Raw genomic sequence first — 26696 nt, forward strand, 5'->3', positions numbered from 1 at the left:
TCTAAATTTACATTCCCTGTGAGTGCGTCCACCTGTTCGGAAACCTCACGACGGCATACGCGACTCCATCGCACGCATGCAGTATGCCGGCTCCTTCCCGGTGGTCGAGGCGACCCCCCCGCTCCCTCCCCCTCAGCTAGACAGGTTATGCGACGTGGATAAACGACTTTCACGATTGAGCGCTAGTCCCAAGCACCGAGGCGGCGCTGTCGGTCGACGTGATAGACTATATATACGACGGGGAACGCACGTAAGAACAATAATAGAAGAGAACAAGCTTGTACGCACGTGTGCGCGCCCTTGTATATACCAGGGAACCTCGAGCGAATCGCCGTGGATCCACCCCGAAGCAACTTGCTCTGCCCTTCGAGAACATTTTGCTTGCTCTCTGGAAAAACAGCGCGGAGTGACGCCCGCGGGCGTTCGGAAATTAATTAATTTTTTTCGCCCCCCTCCCTTCTCCGCTCGGCGTCTCCTCGAACACCTTCGTTTTCGGCAAAGACTACCGCACCTTACGCTTCATCATCGCATCCCTCCCCTTACTATAGGTTGCGTTTATGATTTTGCTCTTTGTTTTCATTGGTCTCTTTGTAGTGAGGACGCCGAAGCTGCAGTTTGTTCTGTTAGAGTGACGGCCTCCTCACTTTAACAATTAAGTAACCTGGTTTTCTTTCTTTTTTCGAATTTAGCTTTCTTGTGTTTCACAACGTGAGAACAGCTCGCGTTTCACGTAACTGCACAGGCAATTTGTTGCAACTTCTTTTTGTACTTAAGCATGTTTTTGTTTGTTATGCCCCTTATTTTTAGTCTTTCTTGGTAGAACCTGACATATTTCAGGGCGTTATGGATAGAAGCATAGAAGAGGCCGGCGAGCAACGGCTACCGAAGAAAAAGAGAAAGAAAGAAAGAGCAGATAATGTTGCGCGCCGTAAAAGAAAACGAATATATCTATATAAAGGAAGATCGGAGAAAGTCAGGTAACGCCATCACGCACAGCATTGTGTGCGGGGCCAGTTTTGGCAGTTCTTAATGTAATAGCACCATTCAAAGTTACGCTCCTCTTCTGCCATATGCGACGCTCGCGCTAATAAGCACCTCAGATCGTCATCAATGTTGCAATGTGTAAAGACAAGTGATTTAAACAGACGACACTAAAGGCCAGTAGCGTTAACTTGTTTATGGGGCTGTTATCACGTGAATGTGCGTTGTGTCACTCTATTGCACTCTTCGTTTTACACTTTTTACGCCCTACGGCGTATGAACTACGGCGTATTTTGTATTTGACATTCGTTAGTTATCGTTGTTACAGTTTTTCTGACACTGCCAACATTCTTTTGCTAGAGCAGTGCGAGAATGGTTTAAGGATTTTTTTTTTATGACCTCAACGCGGACAAGTGCGAGGACGAAAACTGATGGAAAGGATAGTATCGACTGGCATAAACTCTTCTATAGTATTCCAAACATTAATTTCTTTGTGATCTCGAACACATAAGAGTTCAGAACGAATATATTGCTTCTGGAGCAATTGACAACTCGAACATACATCGCGTTACACTCGCTCTACATCCTTCCATGTCTTGAAATTTACTTTACGGGAAATTTAACCCGCAACGTTTATACAGAACTGCTAAGAAACGTGGAATAACGCTGCTACCGAGTCGTGTCACTCGTTTACGGTAGCTGTAGATACATGACAGCTAGTTTATACCATTTCGTTTTGTTACCTCGCAAGAAAAGAAAAAAAGTACTTTTTTCGCCTTCCTTCGCAGCACGCTCGGCTATACTGCGACTATGTACCGCAGCTTCCGCGGCGCCTGGTCAGTAGACGTTCGCTTCGCGTGTAACTGGATGCGTAATAACTGTCTCGCCGAAATTGCATTACAGCCTATTAGCCCGCAGAAGCGCCTCGAAAGCGAGCGAGGGCGCGCGAAGGTAAGCCAGGAAGGTAAGCGAGAGAAATGAAGCAAGCGTGCGGTGCCCGCTGCGTACAGGCCTGGAGGGTGTATAAGTGGGTCGCCTCCGGTAATTTGTCCACAGCTGTTGCCTTGCTCGAGCGTCGGCGCAGACTTTAGCGTGGCCCAAACCTGTCTCCTCGGCCATCGGAAACAGTAAGGGGCAACGCTGTAAAAAAAGAAGAGAGAGAGAGAGAGAGTAAGAGGCAGAAAAGTAAACCGAAAAACGAAAACTTCCGAAATTAAGAACGGCCGCAAAAAACAAAACAAAAAAAGTGCGATATACAGGAGAAGCGCGGAAAGCTTTTGGTGTTTTCTCGGGTGGGTGGTTTCTGGACGCGCGCGGGGCTTCTGCTGCCGCGATCGCGGCGGAAAGAGAGTTGCGGCCGCTTCCGTGAAATTCGATATCCGAGCAAGACCGTCCGGTCCCGCCCCGAGACGATGCCGCGCGCGCACCCGCCCCGTCGGAGCGCCGCCCTCTGACGGGATCAACGTTCCCTACGTGGAGATTCATCAGGGCCGTGTCGTCCCTGAGTGCATGAGCTTGCGCGGAGGAGCGCGCGGATGATGTTGTGGGAGGTGGAATACCCGCTACCAGAAATCCTGACTCTCCTGTTCTGTTTTCTTTTCCTCCATGTGCCTGTGTGGGCATACTCGGGGCGAACGAGTGTTACACGGTTGTAAATCTTGAGAGGTGCGGCGTGGTATACGTGGGAAAGTATTCTGGAGGTAGAGCGGGGAACACTCGACACACGTGTGCGGTATGTTCACGTGTTCACCCATATATAGCGTTCCACATAGTCTTTGCACTCCTTTCCGAGGTTGTCGCAGGCGCGTAAAAGTTGCCGATGAAGCAGAAGGCCTCTTGACCGGCAGTTACGCTGTTGACTATGCGCGCGTTAGGTCACCGGCTGGGTGCATCCGACCAGCTTGCCGACCCCGTCGTGACACAAAGACTATACGTTCAGTTTATGAATGCCGATTCCATCCTCCGGATGGCGACAACCGTATATAAGTGAGAAGTCAGCAAGCGAGAGGCTCGTTTCGCGAATCGAACCAAACAGACGTTCTCAGGAAAGTGGAGAGGTGTAGAGACCAATCGTAAACGAAAAAAGAGATGTGTCGGGCAATTTTACTTATAGTGTGTATTGTTGAACTTTGGACGGACGTCGAATGAGTCGTTTCTATGGGGAAGTTTCACGGCAACTTACCTCCAGCTGTCAAACTTGCGCTCTATTTGAACTTTTCATGGGTACGCCACGCATCCTGCACAGAGATAGAGTGGAAGAGAGAGAAAGAGAATGAGATAGGCACAGATAGACGGCCTGAATATGCATCGTTTTTGAGCATACAACGTTCCTGTCTACATTTTCGTTATTTATGAGAACAATATAGGCTTGCAGATAGCGCCTTCAGCTGTTGTACACTTCGACAGAAGAGGGCTTTCTAAACAGACTACATTCGTTGCTGCATAGGACGTCGTCGGACAATAAGCAACTGTGCCTGTGAACGCTTACGTAAGCATCCTTTACTTTATGGACATCGTTCGAACTACTCGGTATATGGACAGCTTCGTTCGGGCTGTTCTGAGACTATAGCAGACAAAAGCGAAGCAAAGGACCATGTGGATGGTGCATTTCAATGTACTTTATCTGCGAGTATAGAACTAAATCGCCACGCATTCAGTGGGCACGGAACAGGGCTGAGAGGTGCGATGGACGAGCTGAAAGATCGCTTGACGCCACGGGGCAAACTAGTGCCCCACGTGCGCCTTCCTTGTCGGGAAACCTCGTGGGAAAACTTTTCTCCTTCCCGCCCTGAATCCGGCTGGCACGCGGATGCGAGAGACGCCTTTGACGGCCCGCCGCCGCCCACAGGAGGAGAGAAGATACCACTGGCTGTCAGACGCACAAAAAAGTAAAAATCAGCAAACCATAATGTAGCCGTTCTAAAACAGAAAAGAAATGAGCCAACACAGTTTATATATATATACCCACCTAGAGAACTTACGCAACATATGAAAGGGCGCGAGTGAACCGCCAGTGGTTGAGGAAAGGTCGAAGTGTTCGGCTAGAGCTCCGACCACTCTTCACCGCAATGAAAGAACCACAAGAAACAACACAATAATAACAAAATTTAAGCATAATTCAGGAGATTTCTTACTTCTACTGTGGAGAGACGCAATGAGTGGACGAAGTGGGGTATTGACTTTTATTCAGTATACCAATAATGGCTGCAGCCTTTATTCGATAAACTTATGGGCGTATGCACTACTTGTGCCATGTTATAGCATATGTTGAGTAAATACGTGCATCGTGTGCAGAATGACGTGACGATCACCTTTCGCGAACGAACTCGTTTTGCCACGTGCAGTGTGCCTGCCACTGTCAGTGCGGCGGCAACTGCGTGTAGCCGAAAAGCGCGATAAGCGGGCCTGATAAGCGCTGTAGTTAATGGCGTTCCCGAACGAGAACGTCAACGTGTTGTTTACTATACCGACGCAGTTTGAGCGTTGCCGCCAAGAGAATTACGCCACGAAGGCGTAAGAACTTCCGTGAGCAGGGCACCGAAAACGAAAAGGAAACTTCTCGCTCGCCTTCGAGCTTAGCTTGGTTAAGCCGCTCTTTGAGCGCGGACTACGCTGTATCAATGCGAACGACCAAGATGACACACTTAAAGGGTGAGACAACGAAGGATATTTAGTTACTAACTTATTTAGCGAAAGCACTATGCGTATCCCCTTATGCAAGGCATGTACCTATATACACCGACAAAATTTCGTGTGTGACAGACGCTTCCCTGCACATTTCATAAGCAAACAAATGAAGGAAGTGTTGATCGGTCAATAAATCGCTCTCTTTGGATGCGAACTGATGCGCCACACAGACACGCGGACACACGAACAAGGTGTAATATCACATGCGGGTCAAAGTTGGAGGCAACACCTAAGCAGCATGTTTAGTTAACGTAACAGTACTATATAGGTCTCATATATTACATGGGCGTGTAATTTTGCTGCTATCATAGTGGAAACTGCTCGGTGCGTAACATTGACCTCATTTTTGTGGTACGAGACAGCTGTAAAGAAACAGTACGTAGAGCTTGAATTCTAACCTACTGTTCATTCTAAGTCTGAAGGGGCCTGAACAACTCAACCGCATGTCCGCAATGCCTTCTCCCCCATCCGCCTCTGCCTCGCCAGAGAAGCGGGGCTGACGTATTCCCAACCTACTCTTGCTTCCGTGGTACAAGAGTGAAGCTAATCCAAGATGCACGCAAAAACAATTTCCCAGGCGGCGCGCTTTAAGTACAGCTGCCCCCTTCTAGTTCGAGAACTCCGGTTCACGACACCGAAAAATAGCCACTTCCACGCAACCGCCCACGCAAGAAACGATCAGCGAGTGAAAATTCCGCCATTTAGCACGACTCGAAAAGAGGGTCGAATCGCGGGGCACTTATAACAACAAAGCTCCCACGCTTAGGCACGCACCGCTCAGGCGAGACGTAGAGGACGCGAATGGTGTATACGTCCATACTATGCGGGCGTTACGGAAAACGAAGAAAGAACTCATACAAAGCGCGACATTGCGCAATACTCAAAGAGGCGCGATCAAAGACTCCGCGCACAGAGGAAAAAAAGAAGCCACCGAAAAGAAACAAACAAACAAAAAGGGAAAACAAGGCGATCTCGACAGCCACACATGTGCAGCCAGGTCTTCGCATGCCGCGATCCAAAACAGCGCCGGTGTGTAGCTTATGGGAGAAGAAGGTCCTGTTCCGCCTTGCCCTCCCGCCGGGCCTTCTTCAAACCTTCTGCGGGACCAATACGCCCCCACCCGACGAGCAATGTAGCAAAAGAGCAGCGGATGCCGGCCTTGTTGCTTTTCCTCTCCGCCACAAGGGGTCGCCACCGGGGTCAGCGCAGGTCGCGCCCCCTGGACCCTTCGCATGGTGCGTCCTAATGGCCGCAGGGGGGCTGCTTGCCTCTCCATACCTGACCCCGGCTGAGTGACCTTGGGACGACACTGCGGCATACTGTGGGTGGTGGTCAGTGGGAGGTGAGAGTTCGAGCCAAGCTTTTGGGCAGAAGTGGAGGGGGTGGCGAACAGGGGAGGGCGGCTTTCTGGGGCCCCCCTATGCCCGCGTTCGACGGGGCTTCACATTGACGTACATTCGCGGTTGTCGATTACCGCCGCTTTCCATTTGTAGTTGCGTGCACTTCACGTGTGCGTATGTAGAGCAATTCTCTGTCTGTCTGTCTGTCTGTCTGTCTGTCTGTCTGTCTGTCCGTCCGTCCGTCCGTCCGTCCGTCCGTCCGTCCGTCCGTCCGTCCGTCCGTCCGTCCTCCGTGCAAATGTACCAATTTTTTGTTACTTAGATCACGTAACGTATTCGAGTGCACCTTTCTTAACAGCAATATTCGAGTTCCTTCACCTCGCTTGAACATTGTTATCATTCCTGAATGATGCAGTTGAAGGTGTTCGTCCTAAAGTTGTAGCCTGGTGTACAGCCACGTGTTTTTTGGGCTCGGCTGTCTTTAAGGCACTTGAGAATACCGTTCAGCCTCATAAAACACAAAATACGCGTCAATACACGCCGCAGTAGCTTACTGTCTATGGCGCCGCGCTACTGAGCACGAGGTTGCGGGTTCAATGAATCCCGGCTGCTGCGGCCGCATATTAGTTAACGAACCACAGGTAGCCAATATATTATTGGAGTCCTCTGCAACTACGTGCATCATAATTAGGTCGCGGCTTTGGCACGTAAAATTTCATAACTCTTTTTGAAATGCGTGGCAACTCAGTGACGTACACACAATTGCATGTCATGATATAACTTTCTCGTGGAATGTTATTTTTCTTGGTCTTAAATGTATGTAACGGCCTGCAGCTTACCACATACCTATCTTCGCGTGTTGAAAGTCAGGAAGTTAGGACGCAATGCTAACAATAGTCTACTGAAAAAAAAAAGGTCACTGATGGGGCACACGTCGTTTGCGTCTTCTCCACTTGAACCTACTGCAGGGACAAGCACTATTGCTTGAAAATCTCGGGGAAATACCGGTTTGGCTTTTGTAATGTTGCGATGTTGTTCTTTGCCCAATTATCGCGAGAAAACTGAGCTCCTTTAGGGATATTTCAGTTCTGCCACCGCAATAGCTCATGACTAACGGTCATAATAGTCTAAATAGAAAACGAAGGGTATACATCACTTTTCTGTGTCTGTGAATCTTCAGCTTATGTGTGCCGAAAGCGTCGTGCACGTCATAAAGAGAAAAGCACGCGATATCATCATGAGGGTAGTAAGTGATCTGGCTTTGTAATTCGCCACATGCCTTTGAATCACTTCGTATGCATAATGTTGTCACTAACGTGCTTTTAGCGAAAGAAAATGAGGATAACAGTTGCTTAAAATTAGTGTATTGGTGTTGTATAGTCACTGAAATGAGGCCCTTTATTGTGGATTCACCATGGATAATGCATTCTTTTTTTTTTTGGCAATAGAGGACACTGTGTTTTAGCGGATACGGTGCACGAATAGTGGTATGTTTTCTAAAGTCACGAGTTCTTTCGAAGTTTATCACACACATCGCGTGTTAAGTCACACATTCAAAATTATAGAGGCCATTTATAAAAGCCTATGTAGATATGTAATCTTGGCAAGGAAATCGAGACACTCTAATCGAGACAACTATACGTGCGTCTGAACTGGCGCAGGAAAAGTACCCAAGGAAAATGATTGCATGCGCGTAATTGGGAGCTCAGGAACCCGTTGCAGGGTGCGGATAACATTCATAATATAACGTCCCGTTTGATATAGACGGCTGATCGGAAGCTGTGCACCGGAGTTGGCAGCCAGGCTGTATATCGATAAGGTGAATGTTTGTCTAGCGGTTAGCTAGCTCTGTTAAGCGTTCCGAAGGTCACTTTAGGCAAGAAATAAACAAATAAAATGGGACGAAACAAAGAAGAAAAAAAGAAACGGCTGTGCAAAAATATGCTGGCGCAACGAGCAGACGAACGAAGTGCTCCGCAATTTCCCGCCAAATTACAGGCATGCGCAGGGACGAGCGGGCACCAACTCTGCGATGCACTCCTGGATCGCACAGCGAATACGCCCGCAAACTCTGGCTGCCTGGGATACAGCCGAAGTGGGGGGGGGGGGGGGGGGGGGTGTTCGATAACCACTTTCACTGGGAGTGTCCCACATTGCGTCACGTGGGTCGCCCCGCTCGCACATGCGCAAACCACTCCAAGGACAGATCGTTTCCGACGCTGCACCTGCTAGACTGTGCGCGCGTGCATGTATACCGTTAACGGCTTTTTGCGTAAGACTGCGCGTACGGTCTGGCCGGGATAAATTGCGGCGGCAGCACCCCCCCCCCCCCCCCCCCTCAAGTGTAGGATAGATCGACGCCGAACGTTTCTCACGCAGCTGGCAATCACGCGGCCCACCGACGCATGCCCCGCTAGACGTCGTCGCAGTCGACGACGACTTACGGCGACGCCTACCGGCGGAGCCCGCGAAAGGCCTCAATCGCGTTGTTCCAGCGGGCGCTCAAGTCGGAACGAACGAACGAACGCACTGGAGTCGAGCAAAGAAATAAGAAAGGCAGGCAACAACGGCCCGCGTACGTGTAAACCGAGCTGGAGAGCGAGAGCTCCCACGGGTGTGTTTGTGCGCGTCACCCGTCGGAACTCGTGTGCGTACGTGGGCGCGATTCGATTCTTCGGCGCCGAACACCTGCGGTCGCGTAAGGCACGACTCGTGTGCCAGGCTGTCCGTGCCCAGCACGCTTGCACCGGGCTCGGGACCAAAACGCTCGGGCGTGCTTGTGCTCGAGGCACCACAAATCGACCTGTCTTCAATCAGCAGCGCGCGGCTTGGGCAAACGCTTGGTCGTCTGTTGCGTATGTTTGAGCGGAGGTCTATCAGCAGACGACGTGGGGACTGCGGTCGTGATCTTCGTTTATTTTTTCTTTCTTTCACGAGCAAGGGTTGTTCGGTAAGGAGAGTAAGGCACGTTGTCTGGCAGCGGATCCGCAACGTTGGCTCCCGCGTGGTCGTACACACTCGTCGAAGCTGCACCTGCCGATTGACTATCGAATTTGCGTTTGCTACGCGCACGATGAGCACGCACCTGGAGTAATTAAGCCTTCGGCTGGCATCAGTGTAGCCGGACCGCCGCAGGAATGTTTGGAGTTAAGCCTTAGGAGCTGAGTGTGCTCCAACATCGAGATGGGCATTATTCGTTGCGTTATATTTGACATCCTGTAATCTTTCTAATCATCACAATAAAACCGATTCTTATGCTGAAAGAAAATTCCCCTGTGTGCTATCCACGTTCTGTTTTGGGAAGCGGAACTAATGCAATACTGATCCGACATCCCCAAACTTGCGATAGGTGGCGTCTGAGTACGTGTGTCGGGGAAAGAAAGCGATTGCGATATCTGCTCGATAATTGGCGTGCTTTGTGCGCACAGGTGAGATCTATTTCGCTACTTCGTTTGTGCAATGTGTAGGCTGTGCCATGTGTTAATGCTGCCGTATGTGTATTTTTATTTTTATATAAGCCAATATTCTGTACCGTTTTGAGCAGGCTTAGCAATCTTGCAAACGTTGGCCGCCGGCTTCTAATTTGGAGTTTCGGAAATAGTAAAGTTCGTAGAACTGAACCCATTCAACATTTGTGCAAGCGTTTGCAGCTAGAGTATATGAGACACCTTGCAGTTAATGACGGGGCTTTGCTATGTCAACTGCGTCTCTGATCTCGAGTCGAGGAGCATGTAAAGCTGCAATAGGCTGCGAAGCTGGAATGTTTCGAGAATAATCTAGAAAAGACTGCGTGTAAACTCTGAAGCATCAGGTGCCTTCTGGACGGATGTTTTCTTAAATATTGGTTCTTGGTTTACATATTTAAACATTGGTCTCTTGGTTTCTAACGTGCCCGTCAAAGGAGGCGGCGTAGCGCACCTTTGCGATTAGCAGACACATTCCCATTACCGTCACGGACAGAATGGAAGTTAAAGCGCATCTCCAATATTTCCGCGAGATATAATACGTGAACACTTTTCGACGGCCATGATTTGAAATAAAAGGAATTACCAGGACTATACGCACAGACAGAGAAGCAATGCAGGGGAAAAAATGAAAGCCTGCAGGTGTCCCTGAGCTAAACAACGAATAACATTTGAATGAAGAGACCCGGATAACCGATTGCGCCAATACGGGACGCGAAGATTCCCGTCCAATTGGCTCCGATCGTCTGCCCTACAGAACGGAGCGCACGATACTCCTGCAGCATAACAGACGCCACGAACCGTCTGGAGCCTCCCTCCCCACTCGGCAAACAGAATCAGCGCCGTTCAAACACGATCCCGGCGGCAAATTGCGCCGGCTGTGTGGCTGCAGGGTGGAGGGGCTAGTATACTCTCGTACTGTAGATACACCCCCCCCCCCCCATCTCGCTCTATGCGCACGCGCGGTGATCGAGACGTTGCAGCTGCCATATGCCGCGCACGTTCTCGTCCGCCATTGGGCCCCACGCGGCAAAGCAGCCCCGAATCATCTGCAAAAAGAAAAAAAGGCGCGCGACCCATAGCGACCGCGACGGGGCGGGCTCTCCGCGTTGTACCCCGCCAGCCGCGCCGACGGTCCGGTAATTGCATTGCGCCGATTCCTTCACATCACGATTTCGTAAGTCCTCCCGCAAACGCTACGCTGCCCTCCGGGTGCGGCTACAAGCTACACAAGGGGGAGACTGGAGGTTGCTCGGGGAGGGCGCTCGATGCAGACGGTACGCGAGGCAAGCTGGATGCGAGCGGGACAGACGAACAAGAAGCAAACTATACGATGCGGCTGCTGCAGCTTTGCGCCTCAGCGTCATATTATTTCTTCCCCCCTTTTCCAAAACACAAACACCCGCGCTGCCAAAAAATGGAGGTTGTATTTTTCTTCCCCGCCGCTTCGTCGTGCGTACACTAGCCAGACAACTCGGAACGCTGGCTACAGATACGCGAACGCCGTGGTTGTGCCCGTGTATCGTTTATACGTTGCCAACTTGGCTCCTTTGCTGAAGCGTCCTCGCACCGCGTTGCCCGTCCCTAAGCTCGCCGCCGCAAGACGCGGCAGAGAGCGCGCGTGACGCTCTATTACGGCGGAACCGAGAGGACGGGTCCGTCGCCGCGCACAGCACACACGTGTAGCAGGCGGCGTGTGTGTACGCCAGCGCCCGTACGCTCTACACACACAGTGTACTCTCCCTCCCTGACGAGCTAGGCCTAAACACCTGGCGCCGCGATCCGTCTGCGTGTAGGCCCTTCGATCGAAAGAGGGGAGCGCGCGCGATTCATCGTCTCGCCCGGCCTCCTCTGTTTAACCTATGCCTTCTTTCTCGAACCAGGAAGAGAGTTTCTTCAACAGTTGCGAACGTTTCACAACACGGCGGAGCTTGCATCGACGGCAGCACCTGCTGCTGTCTTCGTCATGGTCTCTGGAGATTGGGCCGCGTGTATTAAGCGCTGTGGCCTTCCGCCCATCAACGGGTTCGACGTCTGACGTATTGTGTACACACATGTACTGTACGCATATACGCTATAGCACGAACACATTCGTTGAGGCTCCGGAGCCTCTCACTGCGTTTGCGTCTTTTTATTTTTATTTCTTATTGTCCTTTCATGCTTTACGGACTCTCCCTCGCAGCAAGTTTCGCACCGTAAAGCCGTGCTGGTTCTTGCGTCTGCTGGATCTGCGTTTTCGCCCGCAATGCCTGCTTTCGTGGCCGTCATTCTTGCCTCCGTATACAAACCAGCAAAGGGCGCGCGCAAGACAGGTGTGCCGTATAGCGTATATGCATGCGCAAGGCTGACTAAGAGGCGAGTCCCAGTTCAAGGCGAGAACGTGACTTACCGTGGAATACGTGTTTAAGCGTGTGTGGACGAGTGTGCACACACCGCTGGCGCGTACGCGCAGGTATTGCATAATTATTCCACGGGTGTCGAAGAAATAAGAAGGAGATAACCTTCCTCGGATGTCAGACTGCACGTTGCGCTCTAATCTCGCGCTAAGCAAGCGAGCTCAAGCGTGGTTTCTTTATCACCTGATTTGACATTGAGTGTACGCACCTTTCCTACGGTGTTTTACTTTGTTACATGCTGTGAACGGTAAGCTGGTGCAATCGGAGCTGACAAAGAAGAAACGTTTTAAATGTTGCAGATAGATTGCACAACGCGACAGTTCGCAATACTTCATAAGCTCTTGCAATGTAGCCGTTGTTCGTTTTTTTTTCTTTTTGATGGAATTTGTTTATACCTATCGATACATCCTGCCTCAATGGAGTCCAAACTATCTGCTTATCCAGGTCTAACAATAGGTTTGGAGGCTATTTCTTTTTGATTGTTTGTTTGTGTTTTGAGTGTTCATGCAAGGCTGGGAGGCAACTGCCTTGAAAGCTTTTAAAAAGGTGTTATTGCTTTTGGTTTACATCTGCGCTGTCGTACCTCTTCGTGCTCTTGATGGCAACGCTCACATGAACTGGGGCAAAACAGATTGTTGAGCAATGCCGAAGTACTGCTTGTACGCCTGTGTCAACGCACACCGAAGCCACTAGAAAGGCGGCAAAACATTATAGAGAAGTTGAGGGCATGGTTTACCGCCAAGTGAGGAAATACCATCAGTGAATAAATGAAACAGCTTTGTTGCAACCAGGTTGACTCTTCGGCCTAAAAGGAGGGGGGTTCAGGGAAGGGGATCACATACGACGGTGAATGCCCGTCTCATGTGCAAACTACCAGAGTGAGTTCAAACTCCTAGAGCAATGCGTCTCGGGTTCCGTTGTTGCTTTGGCTGACCCTGTTTTGGAGGAGGTGTACCTGCAGGGTGTCTCAAGTGTCGGGAACCATGATTTAAAAGTATGCACATGCCACGTACCTGGACGCAACCAAGGTAATGTTGTAAAATACTCAGATACCTTGGAAATACTCAGATTATTATTATTATTATTTTTTGCATTGCGCCTAATTGGCGCATGACTGCCTGCTCGAGGCACTATATTCGCGGGCTTCCTTCACGCCCGGAAAAACGTTTATGTAGCACGTATTGAGCGACGGAAAGTTGTACCGCGAGTTTTTTTATGTCGCTTTACAATTTTCTCATTCACACTTTTCATCTAATTCGAATATTTGAGAAGTTGGTTAATTAATTAGAACTAATGATGTATTTAGGCGGAATGCGAAAAATTGTCTGTGTATCTCCAAGCGACGGCAAACAACATTACTTTGGTTTTGTCCGGCTACGTGGCATTTGCATATGTTTAAATCTTTGTGCATGATATTTGGGACACCTTGTATAATCTAGCGTTAGTGATTTCCTTTACATGATAGGACGACGTCAATGCCATGACATCTGTATGAAAGAAAGGGGGAGGGCGAAAAAACGCACGAACACACGCACGCAAAAAAAAAAACGAATTTCATCCTTTACGTACAGTGACACAAATCGATGTTTCGTGGGAAAGATTGTCTACTCGCGCCAGTGACCTGAAATATTTCATTCTCAATATTGTCGAAGTCGCGGTGGTGCTGCAGCTGCATGCCCTGCGGGCAGGAAACAAATTTTAGGGTCTAACGGTGAGGCTTTTTTTCTCTTGCGCCAAGGATAATACGAGTAGTCGACTTTCAGAAAGTTATTTGGCAAATGCCGATTATAACACCGATAAACAGTGTCAACCTCAATCCTCTTATTGTTTTGCCTCGGCTGGTTGTCTGGTTGCTCGAAGTTACGCACCTTATATCCACGTGGCGTGCAGAATGGGTAAGATTTAGAGTATATGCACTGTGGTGTCGAGAATGATATTGCGGAAATTTTTCGCCTTGAGAACGGTCCTGCGCTACATAGCGCGTATACGTACGGCTCGAGTGGTCGTTTGCGTAAGCCAGCCGCCGAAACGGCTTTGCCCGCGAGTGGAGTTTTCGCGAAAACCGCATTCCTCGCTCGGCGCATTCGAGAGCTTTAACGGGAGAGCCGGAAAGCGACGAGTTGGCTCGCTCTGGCCCTCGGCGGCTTCTGCCCGCGGCTTGCGCCACCTCCCGCAAGGACGTTCCGCGTTGAGGCATTGTAGCGAGCGCTGGGGATGTGCGCGAAGGGGGCCCTGACCGACCGTTTGTGGACACACTCGCAGCCGAAACGTCGGGGGAAAAAAAAAAAGCAGAAATGCGGTCTCGCTCGACCCAGGCAAAAGAGAAATGCCGCGTCATGCGTCCCGGAGAGGCACTTCCAAGGACGCCGTCCCACATTTGGCGTGCACATGCGTTGTTGTCTCTGGGTGGAAAAAAAAAGAAGAAGAAACCTTGAAATACTTACAAAATATTCTTAGGCTTAGGAGCCCCGTATCAACATTGAGGCTATTGAAAAGGACCTATATTTCTCTATATTTCTGTTCGATATCGTAAATACGTGCGAAGCGCCCGCCGGTGTTGGCGCTGGTTGGTGTTTCAAGTTATAGAGCAGATCGTCACGTGACCCCCGCAGAGGGGAAAAAAAAAACATATTCAGTGCGACCACAGGGTTCGAATCCATTGCAAGCCACCACGAGGTGGCAAAAGCAACGGCTTCAAAAGTGCACCCACGTTAGCAACGAAATACATACAAGATATACCACGCATGCAGGCTTAGCTCAGCAGGCGCTGCCCAATATACCCCCTAGCTGACCAAGGTACCAATTCTGCAGCCCCAGTTTCGGAAGCATTAAAGATGAGACGCGGTGGCCGACGTCTATACGCATGCCCTTGTATGCCACAGATACTATACGGACGAATTTAATTCATGAGCTACGTAGGTTAAAAAAAAAAGATAAAGCCAAGCAGAAGGTGACGAGAACGCTGTGGGTAGTCTTAGTCAGTGTCGTTTTAGGCAGTGAACAGTGAAGAAAAAGGCCTGACGTCGGTGGGGGTGATACGTTTATACGTGCGGTTGCAGCTCCCCAGCGAGGCGCTTCTGAAGACCTGCTGTTTCTGACTGGTTTTCCCATTCTGTACTCTCTCTCTCTCTCTCTCTCTCCGTCCGTAGTGTGCTTCCCCTTCGCTCGCGCAGTCGGTCACTTCGTGACGTCCAGTCGTGAGCTGTGGCGTCGTTCTCACGGCTACCGCGTGTACGGTTACGTCGAGGAAAGAAGAAGGCGCAGGAGAAAGAAGGTCAGAGCGCTTACCACGCGGTATGGTAGCCCCGCTCGGTTGCAGGGCACAGAGATTAACGACGCCCTCATATTTAAAGCAGTCCAGCTCAGCAACGGCCCGAGTCGAATTTAGCTTAGCTCGCACTTGGCGCATACATTCACTTCGGGTCAGCTCGAATCGGTCCGTGCAGGCATTCAGCTGAGAAAAATGAAAACTATGAAGTGCGCTAAGCTGAAGTGGGCGCATGAGAGATAAGAGGAACGAAGCTTCAGCTCGTGCGCGCCTATCTAAATACGCGTAAAAGGAGAATTCGTCTTTATCGGCAACCGCTGCACGAAATTTGGCGAGGTTTGTCGCATTTAAAGGAAAAACGTAAAATATAGTGACTCTTGGTTTCCCATTTTTGATTTAAGTCCTCAATTTTTTTATTAAAAATTGGCGAAAATAGAAAATTACCAGGAAACAAAATTAGTTTACAAATCTGCAACTCAGCAATGAAAAACGAACATAATAGTACATCTAAAAGCGAGCAAAACTAGTATGCTACACATGAGTTTCAAAAATTTTAGCAATATGGAAATAAAGCTTTTGCGGAACCCTTGTACACAACGTAACAAATTTATGTAAAATATGAAATGACGTATCGAATTTGTTCGCTTTCAATGATCTACCGGACACGCCGTTTAGAGAACCGCGACATGTCCTTTTCATGCAGAGTTACTAATTTGTTAACTTCGTGCTTCTACTTTTTTGAAACTTTCGAACATTTGAAAATTGTGGTAACAGAACTCAGGTCCCAAATCGAAATTCTGCTTCCAACAGTCAGTAGTATTTAACTTTTTCTCTCAAATGCAACAAATTTCATTAAAATCGGTCCAGGCGTTCTCCCAGAAAAACGTCTTTGTGTTTTGCATGTGTTTGAATAGGCCGCGTCGGAGTTGGGCCCGAGCTAATGCTCCCTCTTAAAAAACAAACTTCAATATATTTAGGAATTTCAATTCGAATAAAAGTTTTGTACCACCAACAAACTCGGGGATTACAGAATTATTAAGCACGACTCCCAAGATGCGAACAGTTGCTTGGTACTAAAAAAAAAAGGGGGGGGGGGGGAGAATGACTTTAGACCCTCTTCGTAATTGTAAAATTAGCTTTCCCGCGTGTTGACAATTTACGGCAGCGCAATAACTTATGCAATCTCGGATTGCACCAGCACATGTTGCTTGTCCCATTCAATGGAAAATGTAGACGTTAGTCTCGGGATCAAAGTACAAGCAAGAGGCAACACTCCTCAACCCCACCCAGGCACGTGCAGACGTTTGGGTGGAGGCAAATCATGAACGGTGCCTCCATTATTTGGGGCAATGTGTAATATGGAGAAGCGCACTTGAAAAAAAGAAAACTGAGAAAATGATCTGGCAATAGCTTACGTTGACACCAACGCACTTTTAAGTGATACACTTATTGTATCAGGTACTGATACATATGACGGCAGTATAGCAGCCTCAGATTTACCGTTATCGGAGAATAACATTCCTAGCGGCATAATTTCGCAGTTTCCTTCCGATTAAGGCAGCCTGACGTTCTGATGAGAACGACGTGGTCAAAAGCGTCTTGAAACACGTGCCGCCGTCCACCTCACTCGGAGCTCCGGGAAAGCGGCTCGCACAGTTTCCGGATGGGCACAAATGTGAATTAACGAACACTCGAACCGGAGACAGAACCGCGTTTCGCTTTCCCCTTTTATCACCTGTAACCACAGAGCGAAGAACCCATAGCTGACGTGGCACGTATATGGCAACAGCCCTGCATGCAGACGCACTGGAAGAAAGGACACAGAAGAAGCAGACGACAAGTGTTTTCTCGAAAAAGAACAGCCCCCTTCGTTTGTACGGCACGTATAACTGCAGCCCTCCGCCAAAGGCGAACCGGGGGCGCATGCGCTCTGACCACAGGGGACAACGCACACATCCGCGTTCTGCGCCTCCCCCTTTGCAGTACCCAATACCAGTCATCAAGTTTTCACCGAATTGCCGCTTTCACTCCGTAGTATAACATCTTGGCGACAGGAACCGGTGCGTACCTCGGAAAAGAAAAGAGCGGGAAGAGGTGGGGGGGACGGTACGTTATGGGAAGAGCCGAAATAAAGAAAGGCGAGAGTGAAAGAAAGAAGGTGGGGGCTGGCGCCACGTTAGGGGCCTCTAATCCAGCAAGTGGTGGTGGCCGCAGGCCAAGGCTGGCGGGGACAGTACTGCCAGCAGCGGTGTCTTTCTATACCCGACATTACGCATCTCGCGCGCTCCCGGGGTCCGGCTCCTTTTATGTGCACCGGTCTGTCTTCGACAAAGCGAAGAGTGTCCATAACGTGTTACATTCGTGGCAGCGGGAACAAATACGAAAATAACAAACGTGGAGGGGGGGGGGGGGCAGAAAGAAGGCTGGCGCGTACGCCACCAGGCGGCGCTAAAGACAGGTTGTATAACAGACGACGCCGTATGGGCGTCTGGTACATATATACGCACATATCCACGGCCGGCACTTTCGCTTGCGATTGCTGTTTATTTTATTTCGTATATGCTCGTGAGACGTACAAAATGGCGTCTATGTGAGCCCCCTATAAAACCACGTGGAAGGATCGAGCGAAAGAAAAGGGAGCCGACCCGGAACCCGGCTCCAAGTCAGGTCGTTGTAATACGTCTCCCCGTCGCGTCGCGACTTCGAAAACGACGGGCATTGGTGCCGAGAGCCTCTCTCGCAAGATCACGCTGGCGCGACGCGAACAGACGACCGACTATTCCGCGGCGCCGTCTGCTCGAAAGAAAGCGTATACTCGTCGAGCGGTTTTCTTCGTCTGCTACAACACGCCTGGCGTCGTCTGCTCTTGTCTGCCAGCACTTCGCCCTGTCGGTGATGTCCTATGGCTGGCAAAAACGCTGCCGCCGCTGTTTCGTAACCTTCAATCAGCGCGTCTGTTTGTTCGTGAGTGCGTGCAGTTGGTGTGTTCGGCGGGAGCGGCGGAATGGCAAAAAGATGAATAGGGTGGCCTGCCACGCGTAGGTGATCTTTAAAAGCCAGAGTCGCTGCGGCGGTCATAGTTGTTTTGTCTTTCGTCTGCATGATTCGGGCTTTTACGCTGTTGCGTGAATCCACGCATATTGCTTAGTGTGGCAGCAGACGAAAAAGAAAACAATGACTGCCCGTTATAGCAAACATCGCGTCGTCGCCCGAGAAGGCACGGGAGGCTGCTATATAATGCGGTTTGTCTTACATCCTGCTTCTCGTGAGGCGCTGTGCTTGCAGCCTGCTCTCTTTTGCTAAGTGTTTTTCCATTCGGCACGGTGGCACGGAGAGAAGCCGTCGTCTGTGGAGCGTGGGTAATCAGTTTTTCTGAATCAATACCTGTCAACGTCTGCTCACTCGGACACGCGAGCACACGTCGCCAATATATGTACTCAAAAAAAAAAAAAGAAACACGGCGGGAGGCGAAGCGCGTGCTTACGACGCGTGCGCGTTTCAGTCTAGTAAGCGCTGCTCTAAAACCGTGCTGTAGTTGACGAGATCCTTGCGTGCTTGTCGGTGAGGCGCGCACGGCGCTTAGCTACGCTCATTGGCACTCCATCTTCACTCCGTATTAAAAGACCCTGCTACCGGTAAAACGTGAACAAACACGAAGGACACAGGAACAACTGCAGAAGGCGGCTACAGACGACAACAGCTGTTAATTTTCTCTCGGTTGTTTTCTGACCACGTTGCTGTCGCGGTTAGGCCTAAATGGAGGTGTGATTTGCTCTTGACAAATGGAGTTTAGAGTTAGCGCATACTAGAAGGAAAAGAAACACATGTACGCGTTATAGGACTGGATAAGCATGAAAAGCGCAACAAAGTTGCAGCAGACGAACAAGAAAAGCACCGCGAAAAAGATACCCATAAGCGCGGGGCTACATACTCGTATTCTTCCATAATTCTCCTACGAGGAAGAAGTGGTAGAGACGACGCGACGCTTATTATTTATGACCAATTATGGCGCTTGAGCGGCGCAATTTTGTTACTCGTTTACGCGCATTACGGGGACGTCCGCCATGAGTGCGGGAAACGGTCGCATGCTGGCCTCACGTATACAGGCTACCGAGTGTGAACGCCCACGTCTTCTGACGTGCGTTGCCGTGGCGACAGAAGCCAACTCCGCGTTTATATGTTGTGGGCTTCCCTTCTTACGTTTCCACGTTCCAAGGCTGAATATCGTCATTGAGCTTTAGGTACCACAACAGTCAACACGGAAAAAGCACAGCTTGATGATCGTAAGTTCGCGAGGCTATCACTATGTTCACCATGAGGCATTAGAGTGCTCTATTATATTTGTAGGGACGGATCAGTAATTGGAGATTATGTTGAACTGAATTGGTGAAGGTTAAGTAGCTGCTAAACCTTACATGAGCGAAGAAGTTAGTTTTTTAGTTGTTGTAATTATCCTGTTCCTTGTGTAGGTTATAACAGCGTAGGCAGACTTCTATGATATAAGCAGGGTGCATGTCCAAGTCCTATATAGTTTAGGCGGTACAGCAGGCGACAGAAGGAAGTGCACAAACAGAAAAACTTTAGAAGCAGATGCAGATGCATGCTTCAAGTGGGGATCTTCGTAAAACGTGTCTTGCCTTTAAATTACGCTATTATGCATCCATCGATTAATTCAACTATCTCGTCCAGCAATGTTTTGTTTAATCATGTAGTCTCTCGGCTCGTAAAAACGCCCAGACGTATCCTCCATGGAGCCGCACAGCCAGAAAGCGTGTTACCGAACTTTAGGACTTAAATATAGAAATCAATCAAGGGGGAAAAAGAAAACAACACCATGGCACGCAAGATATATCGTTGGACATGGAAGCCACTGCTTTACTAAATGGTGTCCTGTTGATGTAGGCGATATATGGTCGTACTTCCCGTTTGTGATACTTGAAGATTGTCGTCATGACCACGTTCAATAACGAGCAGAGCTCCAATGTCGGGTAGACTGTCAAATGAAGCCGTCATTGTAAGTGTCAGGTTTTTATCATATTTGACAAGCCATCGGCGCCATTCCGACAACACGTTTCTATCGACGTGAACAAGAAGAGAGGGCGACACCCACGAACACTCCATGAAAAAAAAAAAGAAGAGAGAAAGTGAAAAAAAAAAAAACATTTCACGCGAGAATAGCGAAATTCGATTTGCTGCCGTGGGCGGCATGTCGGGATGTACACCTTAGAAAATGGCGGCCAGCCGTTATTTCGACGGTGAAAGCCTTGGGAATGAGGCTGCCTAAACATTTCGCGGTCATTTACTGTAATATTTCGTACAGTGAAATTTCTCCATCGTCAGACGCGTCTGTAATTCAGTTCTATCCCGACGTAACCATTATAGCGCAAGGATGTCAGGGACATTCCTGCACGAGACAAACGCCTTATAATTTCTTTGGCCTCGTTTGGGACACAGAAGATAATTCAGTAAGATAAATAGGAGTAGATAAACCTTAAGCAAGGAGAACGAGGTCTTATACTATTCTAAATCAAGCAAGAGTTTTCGTTTCGGAGAATTGGGGATGCACCGTTTCGCTATAGAATTCCTGCGCACTGTTGCTTGGTGCTGGATAAATCACCTACCATGGACAGGAGGCAAATGACCTGCTGAATGTGACCACGTGACCAATTTTAAAAGCAGATGCGCAGCCGGGAACACCCGGTTCAAAGGTGGTCCGCTTTCGAGAAATGACCGAGCCCAATGTACGGCTCAAGGAAAGGAATTCGATACATTGTGGACACTCGGCTAAGGAATAATGACATACCGTCGATTTTCACACTGTTGTTTCATCACTGTTGTTTGCCTTCTCTTCGTGCCCTGTGATTAGTGCCGTTAACCGGCATTTAGCGAGAATGAATGCTCGTCATAAACGGTATTGTAAGTTAACCGCCGTGATGAGCGTACCAGTGACATGCCAACTGTTCGCTCGTTCAAATGAGTTTTGAGTAAAAACTGGACTGAAGGCGACAAGTCAGTAGAACCACTGCGTACGTCCAATAAGGACGATTGTGAGGAAAAAAAGCCCCGCGGTCTTGCGTCGCGAGCGTCTTCTCTTTCGAACGCGCGAGACGCAAGACCGACTGACATCGGCACACAAAATACGACCAAAGATCGCATTTTCTCGTCTAATCCTCTCTTTGTTTGAAGTGGTATAATAAAGGGTATCTCGCCTCGAAGAAAACGCTCAGCATTAAGTTTGCGCGCTACTCACTTCACTAGTCTTGACGAGGTGTTTAGCCAGAAAGCCGCGCAGAAAGCCAGAGTTATGTCTACGGCAGAAAAGATGGTATCGAGGCTTGCTGTGGTTAAAACATTCTGTCGATTTCATACGATGTTGAACTGCTTCTTTAATAATAGCTGTAGCATTTATTTGCAAAACGTTTTCGCAGCTTTATGTGCAATGAATACCTTGCGTACAATATTATCTTCCCTTTGGTTGCTCTGCCTGTATTATAGGTATTGTTGCGTATGCGAGTCTAGAAGTTATTAGAATGTCTAGTCTAGAATGTCCAATATCTTCGCGTCAGTATCTATGGCGTCCTGCTATGGGAAACAACTAAGGTAAAAGGTTGGATTCCCGACCCGCGTTTCGAGTGTAGTGTAATGGGCAAACGCTCGTGCAATCCACGCTTCGGGTGTACGTTAGAGAACCCCCGAAGTGTTCGAAATCGCATTGTGGCCCTCATAACCCAGTGTGCAGTTTAGGAACGTTATCGACACCACCCCTTTGCCCTCCCGACTATCATAAAAAAGATATTCGGGGTATTTGATTTGTCAGTGCAAAGTACGCGACCGCGCGAAACTGATGCTGTCGAGCGCTGATGGGAAGAACGAAAGTGCTGACCCGGCGGGCTGTCAAAAACTCACAAGAGGCTCTTACGCTATACAATCGCTCGTACGAGAAAATTGCAGCCAGTCTTATGCAGGCATATGCACTATTTGTGAAGCTAGCCTGCCGATGGCCTAGATCACCTATACGAACGAGGGGACGAATTCGTAAAACTTCTTTCTTTTCTTGTTCATAAAAGCTTTTTTTTTTCTGATTACGTCATTAGCCTCGGGTAATAATGTGTTCGCTGTCAAAGGCGTGTTGGCTTGCTGTTGCTTTATACAAATTTTAATCTACAGCTTTTTGACCTGAGCCCCTGTTCTGGCCGGCGTTCAGCACCACGGCAATTTGTCTTGGATCCCGCTGCTATAGTAGTAGCCTTTCTCATGATGTAGAGAGGAAAAGGGCGAGGGTGTGTGCACGTGGAGGGCGAGAACTCGCGAGAGGAGGCGAGGCGACGCCAGGCAACGGCTGAGGTGGTGGCACAGGGGAGTCGATATTGGCGACGGGCGTCAGCGCGGCGGCTTATTTAATTACGCGACGAGCGCCACGGGGCACATGCGGGCGCCTACACAGGGCGCCAGGGGGGCGAAGGAGGGAAAAAAAATATGGCGGAGATGAGAATGATAGTCGCCGATGGGAGAGAGAGAAGGAGGAGGCGATGTGAGAAGGGCAGGACTGCGCTGGAGTTCCGGCTGGGCTGACCTCGCCTCGGAGGGCTGACCCAGCCCGAGGGCTACTCGAACCACAATCAGTGCCCCCGCGCGCGCGGTGTGTGTGTGATCCGCAGGCGCCACGAGAACACGCCGAAACGCACGGTCCCTGTTGTATGCGTGTGTTTCTCATACGGGTATAGCGTTAGAGACCCGAGCCAGAAATACGCGAGCACGAGAGGGATTGGGACGGGGCGCTGCGACCGGACACTGCAGAATTCTGTGGAGCGTTGCGCGATCCGCGGGGGAGATAAGGACAGGCCGAGAAAGACTACAGTTGGCGACAGATGTTTGTGGGACACGGGCACGACGAATAAAAATTGATAGATCTATTAGGGCACGGCGCTTCTAATTTACAGGGTGAATGTGTAGGTCGCGAAGGTTTGTACGTGCTCAAATTTTCCATTGAACTTGCGGCTGCGGTATTAGGATTTTTTCTTCTCTCTCCCAAATCCAGTGTCTATACTAAACGTTCTGAGTAGTAGCCATCTGAGAGTGACTCAGACGGCTAGTTATGTGCACGTTCTATACTTGTGTAGCTAACGGTGTTAAGCTGTGTAGTGTTGAACACGCAGCGTCGCATGAATTCATGTGAAATGGATGCTGCCGAGTCCGGCGAGGATACTTTTGCAATAAATAAATATAACGACTCATGCGATCGAGGCAAACAGCCATCGTGCGAGGGAACATAGGAGCTGAGAGTGCATGCATCTTGTTGCGTCAAATGACAGGCCCAAAACCTGAGGTCACAAGAAATGTGCTGTGCAAATTTAAAGTTGACAGACTCAAGCTCAAGAGTTTTCAGCAGAAACTGATGCCAGCTGCGCAGACAAGTTCTCATAACTCGCAGTAAAAGCGGGTGACCTAACCAAAAGGAAAGATTTCCTTCTCCACTTTCGTATGTGGCTTTTGCGGCTGCGCTTGTAGAGAGAAATAAACGGGACTGTCGCTGTGTGTAAAGAGCAGGACCCCGCGCGTCTTCATTGCAGAACGCTGAATGCATATGCTCCTGTTGCCTTAGAACACGCGTTTGGCTGTTCTTGCTTTGGACCTCTCGATCGAAGGGCGTGGCCCCGCCCTTCCCATCCTGGAACCGCCCACTCGGTGTTTCCCAATGTGGGCGTTCCCTTGCGGTTGACCCGGTGGCGGTGCGGTTCCCCTTTTACGTGGCCGAGTTTTACTTTTCTTTTTTTTTTAGCAAGATATAGGTCACGTGCAATTAATTCCGCTTGCGTGAATTTGCAAGCAGAGCTGGGTGTCGGACAGCAAACGCTAGAGAAACTGAAGATATGTCCCCTACTGCCTCTTTGCAACTCTATTTAAGGCAACCAGCGAGGTACCGTGAAGGACAGCAGGGCTCATAAACGCGCTTACAGATCAGTTTGAGCAATCTTGTATATATAGTTCGGCGGAAGCCCACAATCGGTTTCCCTGTTAGTAATCCTAAATAATAATGGTTTCGTTCATCAGTAAAGTGGCCGTGAGCTTTGAATTTAATAACTTTTGTGTTTGCAGTGTAGCTAAGTATATGCTTGGTGCTGGTGTTGGGTATCTGGTGCAGTATACACCGAGAAATTCACAGTACGGAGGCAAAGATGCTTCATCACGTCAATTTGATGGTGGATTTCCATCGCAGGTTGTCGATAGGCCACGTGGCACTATATAGCAAGCAAACCTGCACGGTATGGTGAAAGAGGAATATTTATTCCAATCATTTTTTTTTTGTGTGTGGTATGATTGCTCGTCGACCATTGTTGCTTTCAGTCTAGAGAATGCGGGCACTTACTTTGTGATATGCATTCTTTCTAAGTGCCCGCTGGAAGTGCAACTTGTTCCGCTATGAGTTCTGCTTAAACCTTTGCCGCCATGTGTGGAAATAAATTCCCAAACTTACCATGTGGCACGGTAAATGTGCGTTTTTCCGGAGTACGACACGGTATCGTGTGAGTGTTTTCTTGCTTTTACTTGTCACGTGCTGGACAATATCGGGCATTGTCACGTGGGGCATTCGATCGCCAAGCCACTGTATAACTGTGTGTCTTAAATCGCTTGCCCTATTCATGTTTTTTTTTCATTTTCTGTCGTTGCAGTATTCCGGAAACACGACGTTCTGCCGGAGGTCCCGCTTATACACTTCGGCTTCTCCAAAGTAAGTTGAGTTGAACACCCCCCCCGCGCCTCCCCACTCCATACTGAAATTTAAAAGTGCCTCTTATAAGCATATGCATCAGTGTACTCTTTCGAAGGAATGGTCGATAAGGTAAGGAGTTTATGAGCTCAAGCCTCACTTAACACTGCCGCCGACCTTTATACGTCAACTGAAGTTTGAAGCAGCTGCCTCAAGAAATCAACATGTTTTCCTCTGAAGGAAACACCGATGTTCGCCAGTCGCGCTATGTATGCACATACTCTTGTCTCTCACTGCACTAAGACGTTCCAGAAATTCTCCTATTCAAGGCGCCGCGCTTTGGTCTTACATATCTGTAGAATCAGAGATATGCGAAATACTGGAATTACGCTTTTTAAACATACGTCGCATTACTCAACATGGCTGTCCCCGCACTCACCGCGCCACTGAGCCGAGCGGATAAGCTTAAAAGCAGCGACGACGTGTAATGCTCAGGAGATGCGGTGGTTAGTGTAGAGCAGCACCAGCGTGCGCGCTTCTTCTGTATTCAAACTTCTACGGTGACATCGGTCATCATGTGCGCGTCATACGCCATCTGCCGGTGAAAGGCAACTGCAAATTTTCGCATTTGACCCAATGAAAGGGTTGAAGGATGGTTTTAACATGAGCGCTTGCTCATCGGGCATGAGACATAAGGCTCTGAAGTAAACCCTTACAAGGTACCAGGAGTCGTGACCATTGTCAAGCCCTCATGGCCACCGTAGCGCATGTACTTTCTAGGCGTGTAAGCATGCCGTATACAGAACTTAGTTCGTACTGCAATTCTGCTTATGAACCATACTGCACATAGGCAGTGTTTTTTATTTGTTTTTTTACACTGTGAGGTTCGAAACAAGAGTTACAATGTCAAACGGCTACAATATATGTTATGGTCGAGTACCGTTGTAGGATGCAGATTCCTTTCCCAGCATGCGGGGGTTCCGTAAACTGTGAGGGCATTCCACTCTGCCAGGTTCATCTATGCACACTTCATGCCTTCGCCCAGATCATTAGGGCTTATCACTCGCCACGGATTGCATCACACCAACGTGAAAGGTCATTTGTCTTCCGCAAGGCTGACCACAGTCCCCGCATCTGTGAAAAGAAAGAAAGAAAGAAAGAAAGAAAGAAAGAAAGAAAGAAAGAAAGAAAGAAAGAAAGAAAGAAAGAAAGGAAGAAAACTAATAGGGGCGCAACGACGGGCATGCATGTAGGCGCGTTCGCTTCCTTTTGGTCACTTGAAAGAGTAGCCGTAAACGTCCACAAGAGCGAACATATGGAGATAACATTGTTGCTGTATAGCCACAACTGCATGCGCGTTCGTGCTACTATCGGCTGTAAAATCTGAAGTTGCGACTACTGTAGAGTCCTACCTATCTCTCGTTTTTAAAGATGTGGAAATACCGTGAGAGGAGAATTTGAAAAGGAGCCGCGTTTGGGGAGCAACCGCTTGACCACAAACAGGTATATACGCCTCGACCCGCAACCATAATCGGCTCTCGGTGTCTGAGACTAGCCAAATTGTGGCTAAATTACTGCGTCAGCGTAGGCTTTATCACGCCAAGGCCTTCTTGTACCCTCCGTCATATCTAAACCGCACCGCCCTAAGAGGAAAAAAAAATAATGAAGCTCGGCTCAACGAAAATTTTCTCTCGAGACATCGATACACGTGTTCTCCCACAGTTAGGTCCCGAGCTGCGTACCCGGATAGCTCGGCAGCCGCTTGCACAATTTTCGGCATGTTTTCTTTGTTTGACTCTTCGTGCGGTTCGTCCCGTAGCCCCTGCTCTGCTTGCATCGTTCAGAGTCTCC

At 49.1% G+C, this 26696-nt stretch overlaps 1 protein-coding gene across 5 annotated transcripts in view; it reads left to right on the top strand.

The window, feature by feature from the left end:
- LOC135899107 (neuronal PAS domain-containing protein 4-like) overlaps positions 1-26696 on the top strand; it is a 160192-nt gene that overhangs the window by 81689 nt on the left and 51807 nt on the right. For all 5 annotated transcript variants that reach the window (XM_065428384.1, XM_065428385.1, XM_065428388.1 and 2 more), the window contains exon 3: positions 24808-24866. In XM_065428384.1, coding sequence (XP_065284456.1) covers positions 24808-24866 — 59 coding nt within the window. The remainder of the gene's footprint in view (positions 1-24807; positions 24867-26696) is intronic.

The sequence above is a fragment of the Dermacentor albipictus genome, chromosome 7 (assembly GCF_038994185.2).
Source record: "Dermacentor albipictus isolate Rhodes 1998 colony chromosome 7, USDA_Dalb.pri_finalv2, whole genome shotgun sequence".
In the NCBI taxonomy this organism is placed as follows: domain Eukaryota; kingdom Metazoa; phylum Arthropoda; class Arachnida; order Ixodida; family Ixodidae; genus Dermacentor; species Dermacentor albipictus.